General features: G+C 43.3%; 1 protein-coding gene across 8 annotated transcripts in view; it reads left to right on the top strand.

Moving 5' to 3' along the window:
- Positions 1-12,745, top strand: part of ZNF536 (zinc finger protein 536) — a 420,573-nt gene extending 407,828 nt beyond the window's left edge. For all 8 annotated transcript variants that reach the window (XM_036929913.2, XM_036929907.2, XM_036929912.2 and 5 more), the window contains one exon: positions 9,890-12,745. In XM_036929913.2, coding sequence (XP_036785808.2) covers positions 9,890-10,134 — 245 coding nt within the window. In that variant the 3' untranslated portion in view covers positions 10,135-12,745. The remainder of the gene's footprint in view (positions 1-9,889) is intronic.
- Positions 12,746-14,383: the final 1,638 nt, after the last annotated feature.

The following is a 14,383-nucleotide window of genomic DNA, read 5'->3' as shown; positions in this document are numbered from 1 at the left end:
TATGTCAGTATGGCTTGTGGATGCTTATTTTATACTTTGTGTTATAACCCCATGCTATGTCATTTACTTTGTTGCTGAAATTGTTCCAGCTTTGCCCACTGGGGGCTCTTTCACTTGGCTTTGTGCTGCTGTGATGTACCCCATCAGTGTGTGGTTTTCTGAGCAGGTCCTTACTTTCTGGCACAAGGTGCTACAGGGTCATCATGTGCATTTCCTGCTCCAGCCCTAGAATCAGCCATTTCTCCAAGCAGTCCTGGTTTCTTTTTTAGACAATGGTATTAGAAATTAAGTTCAGGGTGTTCAGTGTGCTTGTCACTCGGATGGCGTGGGCTCTAAGCCCACTCTACTGACAAAACAAGGAAATGTCTGTGTGATACTAACCCCTGCATTTACTCATATCTATGTTACATATATTAAGCCAAACAGGAGCTCACACTGATTTCTGCAACCCATTGCCACATGGATCAAACTTTGATTTTAAAATAGTAAAATAATTTTTGGTAGTGTTTTAAATTAAAACCCAAATCACAGGAAATTTAAAACCTGAAATTATTTATACTAAGGATATTCCAAAGTGTTTTAGCATCTTTGATTAGATGGATGGATATTTTTTTTTGAAAACTGAAAACATAAATTACATACCTGATTAGAATCATTCTTGCCTATTTGGAATTAGGGAAATTAAATATATATATATATATGGCATGCAAATGGCTGTTCTGTCAGCTCAACATGTGTTATATATTTTTACCCATCTCATTGCTCCTGCTGAGCTTATTGAACCTGGAAAGACACCCAGGTCCTGGCAGGGAGCCTCCCAGTTTGCATCTTTCAGGTCAGAGAAGCAGGCACTCAGAGGGAGCAGCAGGTGAAGGCCGAACGGAGAGCAGACCACTGCCCTGGATGCCTGCCTGGCTGGTGACCCTGCTGGTAACCACCATGCCCGGATTCCTCCCAGTCTGTGGGGTCTGCCTGTGGGGGGAAGTTTCTAACATATCCAACTGGTCCTATAGGTGGAGCTATTTTCTTACCTACCAGCATGTGTTTTGCAAATGTCCTTAGTTTCAAGGAATCCAAGGGGCTCCTTCAGTAGGGGTGCAATAGGAGGCTTGCCATTATTAAGGAGGCTTCTTGGCATCTTTCAGAGGCATTTCTTCCCAGGCTTTATAGCCCTGTGCACGCAGGCTGCTTTTGCTGGCTGCCTCTCTCCATGTCATCACCTGGCCCCCTCTAGAAAACAGTGCTCTGAATTGTGGCTGCAGGTGACCCTTCTGTGGTAGCTTAGAAATATTTTGTGATCCTATGCTCCAAAGAGGATATTCCAGAGAGGAAAATGGGAGTGTCTCCAGGTGGGCCAGCCAAGGACTGCTGCAGGCCCTTGGCGGTCTCCCTTGTGCTGCTGGTCACCAAGGTTCTTGCCCTGCCAGCCTGGATTCTCCCAGCCTTTCCTGCCTTCTCAGGGGTCTACACCTACCCAGGGTACCAGTGGGGTGTGGCCGGGCTGATCTAGAAGTCAGCACTGTTCCCCCTCATTTACCCACATGTGGTCTTTTTCCATTTATTTGAAAAGGCCCAGTGGGATGGATCTGGAAGCCCTGTCCTGGTCTGAGAGATGGCTTGGCACTGTGAGGACACAGCCGGGTTGCCCATCACTGCGTCTGCCTGGGTCGGGGGTCCCACTCTCTGTCACTTATGTGTGTGACCCTCCTCTGGGCCTTCTTCCTTGCGTTGGCCACGAGTCATGAATCATGATTACGGGGATTTCTCCTCTCTGTTCTATGCTGCTCTTGTTCCAGGTTCTAGAGCTGTGCCTCTGTCACCATGTACAGGCCCTGCCTCTGGCAAAACAGCTTGTCTGTCTCTTGTCAAGAGTGTTTTTTCTTTCCCAGGAACCCTTTCAGGGCCCCCACCTCCTCTCACCCCAATCTCAACCCAAGCTGTCTTTTCCCTGGACACTGGAGCCTTGCCTGAAGCCATAGAATGTCCTCTCTTCATGAACATTTGGCCCCTTCATCCTCCCAACTTTGGTCTTCAGTGGGTTGTAACCCCTGAAAGCAGCCAGGACTTGTGGGTGGTAATCCGGCATGTTTAGGGCGGGCATGGTATCAGGCATGTAGAATAGATGTGATGTTGACAGTAGGGATACACGGAAGAGAGATGGACTGCATCATCCCAATAGCAATATGCTTGGGGTAATGCATGCAGCAGGTGGTCAATGTGTGCTCATGGATGGAGCTGGGTTCCAGGAGTTGTGTGATAGGAGTTTGGACAGAAAGCTTATAATCCTTGTGGCTCAGTGCCAGTCACATGCTCACTGTCAGGCTTTGCTGGGCTTCTGGACACAGTGGTGCCTGTGTTCCTAAGGGCTGTGACATGCGACATGCAATACCACACACACATATACACATTAAAGTACACACCCTTCCAGGGTGTTTGTGAGCTCCCTCCTGGAGCATCTTTGGGTCCTGATCCAAGAGACCCCTTCATTGAGAATCTTCCACCAACAAGCAGTTTACGGGGAGTAACAGAATGGAGTAGAGACATGAGCTTCTGTCTTTGTCTTGAGACAACCCTAAGGTGGAATTCCTGATCAGAGACCAGCTAGCTGTGTATCTGACTTTGCTGCCAGCTGTGTATACCTGACTCTGGACAATTTTTTTATGTCCTTGGGCCCGGCTTTCATATCTGTAAAATGAAAAGACATCTTTCTGCCGTGTGTCCCTACAGGTGGTTGTGGGGACAATTGAGGCAATTCCTGTAAATGTGCTCTGATGAGTGGGTGTCTGAACATTTTCTCACGCCTCTAGATAAGCACCAGAGGCTGGCCACCTGCCCCTCTCCCCTCTCCTAGCTGCTGTCTCACACCTGAAAGAGACAGTCTGGGAAGTCTGGGAGCCCTGCAGATGCAGCCCCGCCTCTTCCCCGAAACCAGCTGCTCACAGGTGTGGGGGTGTAATTAACAGATAGCCCCCCAAGGGCAGGCATTTTCCTTTCCCCCTTAGGTACATGGAAAGAGCAGATTTTTCCCTCATAGGAAGTAAGAAAAATATCTCGTTTCCCCACTTTTGTTATAAACAATGTACGACTTGCTTTCTCCTTACTCCTCTTGACCCTCCACACTGTATACATATTTATATATTATTCATAGTGGATTAAAAATGAATGTGCTCTTTACCACGGCTCTACGGCACAGTGACAATACAAATTAATGTATGATGTACTTACTTTTCGCGTGGCAGTGATGGGAAATGTTGATGGCCTCAGAGTGAGAGGTGGAGAGAAGGGAATTAAGTGGGTGGGTGGGTGGGGGAACCCATCTGTCTACACTGTCAGGGCTCTGGACTGGGGCTATTCTTGGTCAGCTGTGTTGCTGCAGAGCTGGAAAAGCCTTCCCACTTCCATTCCTCCAAGGAATGAGGTCCAAGCTCCCCAGTGGGTCCTGTGAACCTGGAGCCTATCCGGCTCCCTGACCAAGACTTACCCTGGCACACTGACCTGCTGCTGGCCTGCACCTGGGGTCTGGCCTGTCCTTCCATGTGGAGGAGCATTCCTCTCCCTTTCCTTTCTTCTGACTGCCTCTCTCACTCCTTCCTTCCATCCACCATCCATCCACATCTATCCATCCATCCATCTATCCATTCTGTGCTTGAAAAATACTTGATGAACATGTGTAATAGGCCTAGCACTGTGCTAGGTGGTAAGAAACAGCAATAATAATACCCACAAAACAAAACCCCACATCCCTGTGCCACGGAGCTTACAGTCTGTCTAGTGGGAAAGGCAGACGTAATTGTGTGTGTGTTCAGCTACTGGTGTTGGAAGCTGCACTGTGGAAGGGAAGAGTTTGCTGTGAGGACCTCTTAGCTGTGGTGGTGAGTCTGGGCTTGTCAGGGAAGGCCTCCTGGGCCCAGACAGCCACTCTGAAGCGTGTGGTTACTCTACTTAGGTGTAGCAGGGGAAGGAGCCTTCCAGACTGAGGAAACAAGAAAAGCTGGAGCAAATGTCCTGTGGCAAAAAAGGGTATGAATTATCTGGATAACAGAGAGAGTCCTGTGAGTCCAGAGAGCAGCAAACTCTAGGAGCTTTCAGGGAAAAGAGGGTGGTAAGACACGCTGTGGCTCACATTCCTCCCAGCTGAGCTCTTGGAACCCCCAATCTCCTGGCTGTATCACAGACTGCGTTGCCTTAAACTGTCTTGGGCTGAGCTTCTCACCACAACAGGACCCTCTGGAAGGAGAAATCCTTCTTGCAGGGGGCCTGACCCACAGCCCATCCCAACTGCACATTTGCTGAACTTCATCCAGGTGAAACACAACTGCTAATAACTTGTTCCTTTGGACTTTGAAGGTCTTTCAGTTTCCTAAAGCCCCCATTCAAAGGCAAATGCTCTGAGGACAGACAGTTATCTTAAGATTTTATTAAAGACCACAAAAGCAGGCTAGCATATAACGATGGCATGTGAAACACTTGTTGAATCATTACATTTGGTGAAAAACAAGGATAGCCTCCCCTGACCAGGCTTAGATAAGCAAGAAGCTGACAGAAGGAAAGAAACAACCGTAACATGGCAAACAGCTGACATTTGTAGAGTTGTTCGTTATTTCTGACCTGCCACATTATATCATCTGATCTGCACAGCACTCCTATGGTGTAGGCATTAGTAGTAGTCCCCCGTTTTCCAGGTGTGCAGACTGAAGCCTTGAGAGATGACGTTCCTTACTCAAGGAGGAACCTGCCATCGGGGTGTTAAGTAGCCTCCCAACATCACAAAGGGGGAAGCTATGCTCTGAAGACCCAAGATCCAGGAGGTCACTGAAAGCAGAGCAAAGGTGCCAAACCAAGATGGTTCCCCATCTTCATATTCGGCCAAAGAGCCCCTGGATGTGGTGCTTCTCAGTATAATTAAATTTGAGAGGGTTCATTGTCCTGATGGTCTTGTCTGAGGGGGGACTGATGGGATGGGCATCCTTTTTCTCTTAAATTCAACCATCCTGAAAGGCTATTGGACTCTGTCTTGTCTGCTTCGTAGAAGTTGATGAACATTAGCATCTTCATTGCCACCTATAGACTCAGGTGAATGGCTAACTCCATCTCCAGTGTACGAAGTGGCACGAGCTTCAGGACTGGGCTTTTGTCTCATTAAAATGGGATGGATAGAATTTTGCGGAATCCACAGTTCACCCAAGTGCTGCCCTGTCACCCTTAGGGCTATGTTGGCTTCTCCTCTGGGGATTGGATGACGTGTCTCTATGTGGAGATTTTATTTCCTCTGAGCCCCTCATCCACCTCAACAGAAAAGCAAGACAGCTCCCAGCAAATCTCCATGGGACCCTCTTGCTGCCTCTGCCTCCGGGTGCGTCCCTGCCATCATGAATATTTGAATAGTACAGGGTATTCATGGAGTGCTCCGCTTTGGGGGTTGCTCTGAAGCCCTGTTTTATATTCTCTGACCAAAAGCTAACAGACCTCAGCATTGCTGTGTTTGTGCCAATATCAGAGGCTTCACAGGCACAAATGGTGGAGAGAAATTTGAAACTTTTCAACCAGATTTAGCTGGACTCAGAATTGTATCAGTTTCCAAGAGTGCTTTGCATAAAACAGTTTTCTGTTCTCATCACCAGAAGATCCCATCAGCAAAAGATGAACCTCTCGCTTAGAGCTGGCTCCTGGGAGAGCACGGTGCCTTCTTCGGACCATCACAGCTTCTCACAGTCACCCTTCCTCAGAGTGGACCTCTCATTTCTTTAAAGAACTTTCTTCTCTATCAGTCTCATGGGACCCTTTCAACAAACCAGTCAGAAGGCTGTGTGGATGTGTTTGTGTGTATACTATAAAAACACATTGTAATCATGGTTCTTATAAGGATTTTGGAGAATTAGAGGATCTGAGTACTTTATATTCACTGGAAATTTGTTTTAAAGTCAAATCATCCAGGTTCACTGTACCTTAACTTCTTCATCTGTTTTGTGGGGGTTGATGTTACTACTTGACAAAATTGCCATAAAGCTCAAATATGAGGATAAATATACAAAAATATGTGAGGAAAATTGTGGAATTCAGGTGTTTGAAATCTTCAGGTGCTACTGTTATTATCTACAATGCTTCTACTTACAAGGTGCATTGCGAAGATAAGGATTTATCATGATTCCCGTATTGTATATCTGTCTACAAATGTACACATGCATAACATCGCTTACATTTACAAATGGATTTCCATCTCGTCTAAGTTAAAACGAAACCTCCAAAACAAATGTTTTGACCGCTGGTGTCTGTAGATATGCCAGAATTATTGTACATCTTTGATTCTACCAAGAAAAAGAGATTCAGATATAACCATAGGATAATGTCATGGTTCATATTTTAAAATCAACTAGTTGGAAAAATTTACTAAGTGCTTCTATGCCAAGTTGGCCGATTCAAAAAGGCTCTTATTGTAAATAAAGGTGATATTTGAGGTTCTCCATTTGGTTTGCCAAAATGCATGGCTCGCATGATGAAACAGTTTGCACGGAGGGTGGCTTCCAAAGCCTGAACTATAGAATTCGTACAGAAATATATTACTTAATAGTGATAATAGAAGATATAATTAACATCTTTGACAGATGGGAAAAAGCAATGAACGAACGGAAGAACCAGTATGAGTCCTGGCGACCTGAGGTAGATTTATTAAACAATACCATGGTTTGGGCATGTTGTTTCATAGTTCTGCTAGCTGTTTTTGATCATAGTGCCAAGAGGTTTGGCTTTACTTTTTTACATTTATTTATTTATTATTTGGAGTTCTTAATGCCAAAGACTGGTCAGACAATGATATTCTCTATCGGTAACTTACTGCCATGCAGTCGATGCCCTGGGGGTTGGCCCCAGCTTCATGTGAGGCATGATAATCAGGCCGGAGACCACCCGCTGTCTGTGAGTCGACACAGAGCTGCCCTTGGTAGAAGCCCGGAAAACATAGTTCACTTCTGAGAAGCTTTAGACGAAATGTCAGAAGTGCTTCTTAGGCTTCCTAGGGTCTCAGCTCTTCTCTGCAGGTCCTTTGGATTCTCTTAAATTGGTTCATGTGCCTCCAGCTACACATTAGGGCCTGCCTTTTTCCTGCTCAATAGCTGTCCTGTAGAGCACCTCAGACACTCTCTTACTGAGTCCTGGGCAAAGCTTAATATCTGTAGGGATGAACAATTTCATAAGTTGGATGGTTGAGTCTTGGGATCTGCTTGAAACTTCCTGAAACCCAGCTTTGCACTGAGTTAGATTCACTATTACCATGGGGGGCTGGGTGAGTATGGCTTTTTCTACCCCTTTGCCACTGACTGGCATTCTGGCCCTTCCCCTCTTCCCCTAACTCCAGTGTGATGAAGAATAGAGCCATCCACATTCTCTGTAAAGATCCTAAATCCACATCAGAAGTATGAGTCTTAGTTCTCTTTCCCTGTCAAAGGCCCAAGAAGACAGGGCCTTGCCTGTCATCTATGGGAGAGGTGACCAAGCTCTAAGGGTGGTACTGGGCAGCAAGAAGGCCCAGGGGGAGTGATGCTGGTGAATCTTTCTTTTACCTGGCAGTCATGGTCCAGGTCCCTGTTCTTGTTGCTGTAGACTGTGCACAAGGGCCAATGGCCAAGGGCCAATTTTTTTTGGTTTCACTAGTTCTTAACTGAAAATTCCACAGATTTGCAAATTGGCTTTTGTACGTGGAAAAGTTGGTCAAATTAAGCCTTGTGTTAAGTGCAACAATAGAAACAAAAGAAGCAGAAGCTCTATCCAAAAATGTATAATTCCTTCAAAAAGAGACAAGATGAGGCAGTAAGATAGCAATTCAGTTCCACAAATAGTTCAGGGCTACTTGTTCTGTGCCAGGTAGTAGGAAGGACACCAGTGATTCCAAGATGGCTATACTTCCTGCTTCAGGAATTCACAGCCCATTGGGGAGACCAGTATGTACACAGCAGTCCACAGAACAGGCAGAGACTAGAAAAGGGAATGGGGTTTGTTCCTGCAGAAAATGGATGTGGTATTTTAGGGAAAGGTTAGTGGAGATTCTGCAGAGACCATCTAATGGTTTGGTTTGATGTGGTCAAGGGGGTAATGCTCCATAGGAAACTGGAGAGGTGTCTGAGACTGAACTAGGAAGGTCCTGATCATTCCTCAGAGGGCAGGAGCCATCAAAGATTTGCCTCAAGGAAATCACAGTTGAGCCTCTGCTTTAGGAATGCACTCTGGTATCCTGGGTGAGGGTGGGCTGGAGGTGGGGAAACTGGAAGCATGAAGGCCTCCTGCAGGCTGCCATGGTCCTAGTCAAGCAAGAGTTGGTATACACTGGACCAGGCTCTGAAGCGGGGATTTGAAAGGAAAGATTCAACAGGTGGAATGGATTCATGCTGGAGGCCAATTGGCTAGGAGGGAAGAAGGAACAAGCTAACTTCTGAGGCTCACTAACCAAGAATCAAGAATCTAGTACTGTGTACAATGTGCTGGGAAAGTGACTTTCAGCTCCAAACATTTGGTTGGCCTCCAGTTTCTCAGGAACAAGACTACTTTGCTAAGTAGATACACAGGACTTCTGTTATTACTGCTCTGGAAAAAGTGCTGAGCATGCTGTTTTCTGAGGTAAATGGTTAGGCCCATTTATTTACTTGTTTATTTTTCTGAGTAAATGAAACCCAGCCCTGGGCCTTGACCTCTCTGGGTGCTGGGTGGGACAGCACTCATGAGCTTCCAGGAATGGTTCAACAACAGCTTCCCAGCACTGGGGAGAATGCAATTGTTCCATTATAACTTCCCAAACCAGATGCTCTGTGGGTTCCTCAAGATGGCCAAAATGTGTGCATGTCTGCCTTGCATCTGAACAGGGAATTGAGCAGGGAGGATTCGGTAGATTCCCATAAAAAATTTCATTTGATGTTCTGATTTAAAAGGGCCTTTCTAGGAAAGTTCGATTTCAAGGTTTTACTATTCAATATCTAACTTCTTTAAAACTACATTGGCCTTGATTATCTGATTGTCCTGGTTCCTGCCTGATACCTTCTACTGTCTCTTAAAACCCTGAGTTTCCACAAATTCTCCAGCTTAGCCCTTCTGGCTGTGCCCAAGAGCAAGGTGTAGAGAGCATCCCTTTCTCACCCCACCCCAAACACACACTCCCTTGTCATGCTTGGTTTGCTTATCAATGAAGAGTTAGTTCATGGGGGGATAAGAAACTGGCTTGGTGTTGAGACCTCAGTCAGAATCCTAGAAGGAGGGGATTTGGGGTTTTTTTTGGTGTAGCGCTGGGGTCAGCAAAGTACAGCCCAGAGGTCAAATCCATCTACTGTCTGTTTTTGTGTAGCCTGTGACCTAAGAATGATTTTTACATTTTTAAATGGCTAGAAAAAAAAAAAAACCAAAGCAATAATAATATATCAGTTCACATGGAAATGCTGTGAAACTCAAATCTCAGTGTTTATAAAGTTTTGAATTTTATCAAGCAAAAGGTTGGAAATTTGTTTCCTCATTTATCATACAAGTACCTACATGGTATCTTTGACTTTTCCTTTTGGCCTGCAAAAAAGTAAAATATTTACTATCTACCTCTTTATAGAAAAAACTTCCAGGTGCTGGGAACTTTCTCCACTGTCACCCAGGAAATCTGAATTAAAAAGTCTGGCTAGGATAGAAAGATCTTTCAAATCCCTAACTTATTTTTGTTTAGTAATTTATTATTTATCCAAATAACTTATTATTTGTCCAGTTAGATATACTGGCTATTTTTCTATACTTTGCTATTTGATTTTTAAGAGTAATTATAATCGTGCTATTGATAATGTTGGTAATAATGATGATGGTCTTTTGAGCCCTGGGGACAGGACACAGGGTAGGCAGCCAACTGACCAGATGCTCTTTCTGCCCTCAGGTCACAGGCCTTTCCAGTGCCGCTACTGTCCCTACAGTGCCTCTCAGAAAGGAAACCTGAAGACCCATGTCCTCTGCGTCCATCGCATGCCTTTTGACAACAGCCAGTATCCTGACCGCAGATTCAAGCGTTCCAGAGTCGACTCAGAGGCTTCTGGAAATTTTGAAGACCCCACGGCTGTCAAGGCGGGGAGCTCAGCAGAGCTAACAGAAGAGGGCTACAAGGCCCAGGAGGAGCGCAACTGAGCAAACCCACCTGCGTATTGCAATATTATTTTACACAGTTTTAAGATTATACATCTGTTAAAAGAGTTTGCTAACTGCATTCCAAGGGGAAAAAAATCATGTACAACCTCCCCCACCCCCATTAGTGTATAGAACATTAAAAAAATTTAAGAAGATATCTATATATATATATATAAAAAAAAAAATCCCCAGCCCTTGAAAATGGCTGCTAAACTGTTACCCGGCAACAAGTACTTCCAAACAATGCGGGTAGGAGCAAAGCAATTCAGAAATGCTTGGTGTCCTCCAAGCTCGAGAAAGCTGGGGGCCCTTCCATCTCTAATGCTGTCTTTGTACAAAAAATCATGCATTTAACTGAAAAATGATACCATCTAAATGATTTAGTGTTGCCTTGAAGATGGAGGGGCTGTGTTTTCATTGTGGAAAACACCTCTATAATCTGACACCAGCTGCTGTCATTTGCCTAGCACCCTAATGAGATGTGTTGGGCGGCAGCCGCGGTGCCAGTCAGACTGGAGCGGTCACTGCAGAGAAAATCAATGCACGTGGTGTCGTAACTGCACTCTCGGAGAAACCTTAGACACGCCACAGCCCAAGCCAGGGCTGACCGGCACTGCAGAGGATTGCCATCTTAAATGTGCATTTAAAAAAATTTACACAGCCAAATGAATCAATGGTCAAGAATTGTCTGCAGACAAATGTCCATTGCAGGTTTGATGAGTAATTCCTTTTTTTAGATCAAATTGCAGTATTGAGGGAAATACTTTTTTCCTGGGTTTTTATTTTTTTGTTTCTGGATGCAAAAGAAGGTGGCTAATAAAACAAATTAGGGGTACATTATATAAAATGTTGTCTAGAAAAACTAGCCAACCTTATCCATAGAAGGTGCTGGTGAGAAATGGAAATTTATGTAATAATAGAAAGATTGTTTTTTACTATGATTTTAAAAATTTTACTTGAATGAATGCTGCTCCGTTCCTTATTATCAGATTATTTCAAGTGTTAGTTTTATAAGTGTCACAGACATGAAGCAAGATTTTCTTCTCCGGCAAGCTCTTATGAAATAGCTTGTATTAAAATATGAATCTAAACATCCTGCTCTCTATTGCTAATGAAGAAAACTGTTTGAGTTAAAATGTCTGTTTTTGTAAAACAAATGTGTTCTATATTTTTGTAGATTTTAGATTTTCTACTGATTGGATACTCCAAATTTATCAAGTTCTGCACCACCCGGAGGGAGATTTTTGAGGACCAATAATGAAACACTTAGCTAATTTTTTAAAAAAACGATTTAAGAAGACTAGTTAAGGGTTTATTCTTGAATCTGCTAGAATGGTATAAAAAAAAGTTCAGCCTCAAGACATACTTCCTTTGAGTGACACAAAATTGGTGCTGTTGCTTGTGATAGTAGAGAAGTATTGAAGTATTAACTTCTGCGAAAACAAAATCATTCAGACTTAAAGAAGAAAGAAGTCGATATTTCCTTGCAGGCTGGGAGCACAGAATAAAACCCCAGGGCCTTAAAAACTTCAGCTCTGCCTACAGCAGTTTACAAAAATACTAAACTGCAATCAATGTAAATAAAATGCTTAGCGTTATCCTGAGACCAGAAGGAATCTCAGGCTAATAGGGAATCCGGTTTGCATATGCTGTCGAGAGGGTGTCACCCACCCAAGGTTTCAGTGTAAATGAGGTCTCTGTGCAACTTGGACCCATCTGGCATAGAGCAAGCTGCTTTCTTGTTTTTCTAGAATAGTTCTCACTGCCTTACTTAAATCGAGTTGATAAACTTAATGCAACTGTTTCTATGATCCTAGAGGAAGGACTGAACTGTTATTGGAAACTTTCTGACTGTAGTAAGCTTTAGGATTTGAACTGCACTACTGTGTTTGGTGACTGTGCCAGTCGCTTGCTTTCTGTGTGTTTGCCCTGCCTTTGGTATCTTAGCAAAGAAAAATATAAAAAAGAAGAAAAAAAAAAAGTAAAAAAAAAAAAAAAGAGGAAAAAATAGTGGAAAAAAACGGGAGCCACATTCCATTTCTAGCACTTTGAGAGCTTGTTCAGTATTCTTTTGTGTCTTCTGAGCATCGTCAGATGCGACAGGCAATAATTCTGTTTGTGACACTGGAAACATCCCTTCTTCTTTGTGGCGTGTGTGTTGATTCCATTTTGTCCAGTGCTACCGTCCTTATTTCCCCCTCTGACACAGGCCTTCTTTCCAGAACATTTGTGACTTGTAATACAAACAAGTGACAGCCGCAGTGATGCAATGTCAGCTTCTGAATGTCATCAGGTCCTCATATCTAAACATGTCAAGTTTTTTCCCTGTAACTCCTGTAGTCTGTGATGCTGGTCATAATACTGTCTACATTCCTACACAAAGAAAAAAAAATCTATCTTGGAGGAAATCTGAGATCAATAGAGTAGAGGATTTTGTTGCTATGCTTGTAACAAGTAGACAACTTTGTATTTAAAGTTTATTCTTGGTCATTATTTATTATTATAATACATCAGTTGACAGAACTTTATTCTGGTATAGAAAGTATTAAAAGTTGTTTTTTCAGCAATGACTGTCTTCTTTCTGCTGTTAGAATAAAATGTCTTTGAAACAGTCCAGTTTTATCCAGTGTTTTACGCAATAAAACCTCTACCTCTGAAAAAAAAATAACATCTTTTCCTATTTGCTTATGTTTACTAGGAGGAGAAAAACATTTTTGCAGCTCTGTAAACTTTGGTAAGGCTTGGTCAAACCCCACTAGGAAAAGGAAACCGAAACTGTGCAGTATTCTGGGTGGATGGTGTCCACAGCCTGTGCTTTTACAAATTGAATGAATCTCTCTGTGCAGCATCAACAGTGTGAGCGTGCATGCATGCACACCCACATGCATGTGTGAACTATGTTTCTAAGGCTTGTAGACATCGCTTTCTCCAAGGTAAAACCTAGGGAAATGCTAATGATCTTCATATTATAGTAATTATATAAGACACTTAAAGCTTTGGGATCTATTATTCACCTTTACTGGTAGAAAGTTGTCTTTTTAAAAAATCATTAAATGCAAGAAAGTCTTTTGCAGAAGATAATCTACATTCTTCCTCCAGAAGAAAAGGAAAGTAACAAGAATAATATAGTCTATGGTATCAGGGCTAGCAAAAAAGCAGAGCTCTGACATTGATTTGAGAGGGTTTGAAGTGTGTGCCCCACACGTGGTGTACAGGGTTGCTTTTTGATTAGTTTTTTGTTGATCTTGTTGGTTTGGTTTCAAAAGGGAGCTTGTAAAGTGCATGCTGAAACTGTGGAATATAGAGAGCCTACAGAAATGTTGCAAACAAAGGCATCCACCCACATTTCATAGGAATTTGTAAGCCACCATGTTTCTTTCAGGATGCCAAACCACTGGTATCACCGGATGGGAGCAGATGAATGAAATCTTCGGTAGTCCTGACTGTCCACTGTTACAAACAGCAAAGGTGAGTTACGAGGTTATAGTGAGGGGTCAGGAATTGACCCCATCAGGAGGTCATAACTCCGTAAACTCCATGATGGATCCCAAACCCAAATGTCTCCTGGGACCAGGCAAAACACCTCATGATGGGTGGAGACAAGTAGGATGCAGGGATCTCTGGGGTGGGTGGAACCTCAGCAACTGCTCATCATCACCAGGAGGAATGTGGGGACATCAGGGCTTCTGAGTTTCCAACAGACACTGGACACCTAGATTTTGTGTGAAGTCTCCTATTTTTTGCATGTTGGCCCAAAATGTGTTTTAAAAAACTGTAATAAATAGATGAGCAAAATGTGGTTTATGCACAAAATGGAATATTATTCTGCCATAAAAAGGAATGAAGCACAGATACATGCTACAATGTGGATGAACCTTGAAATATTAGGCTAAGTGAAAGAAGCTGGTTACAAATGACCACATATTATATGACTGCATTTATCTGAAATGTCTAGAATAGGAAAATCCATAGAGACAGAAAGTAGATTATTAGTTGCCAGGGTTGGGGGGAGGAGAGAATGGGGAATGACTGCTAATGAGTGAGAGGCTTCTTTTTGGATAGATAAAAATGTTCTACAATTAGATAGCAATGATAGTTGCCCAACTCTGAATATACTAAAAACCACTGAATTGTACACTTTGAAAGGGTGAATTTTATGGTATGTGAATTATATCTCAATAAAGCTGTCATAAAATAAAAATAAAACTGGAAGGAGGCCTTTTTAAGAAGCATCAATATACATTTCTAT

Source organism: Manis pentadactyla, chromosome 15, assembly GCF_030020395.1.
Source record: "Manis pentadactyla isolate mManPen7 chromosome 15, mManPen7.hap1, whole genome shotgun sequence".
Taxonomy (NCBI): domain Eukaryota; kingdom Metazoa; phylum Chordata; class Mammalia; order Pholidota; family Manidae; genus Manis; species Manis pentadactyla.
Note: the sequence above shows the minus strand (reverse complement) of the source record. Positions and strands in the feature narration are given on the sequence as shown.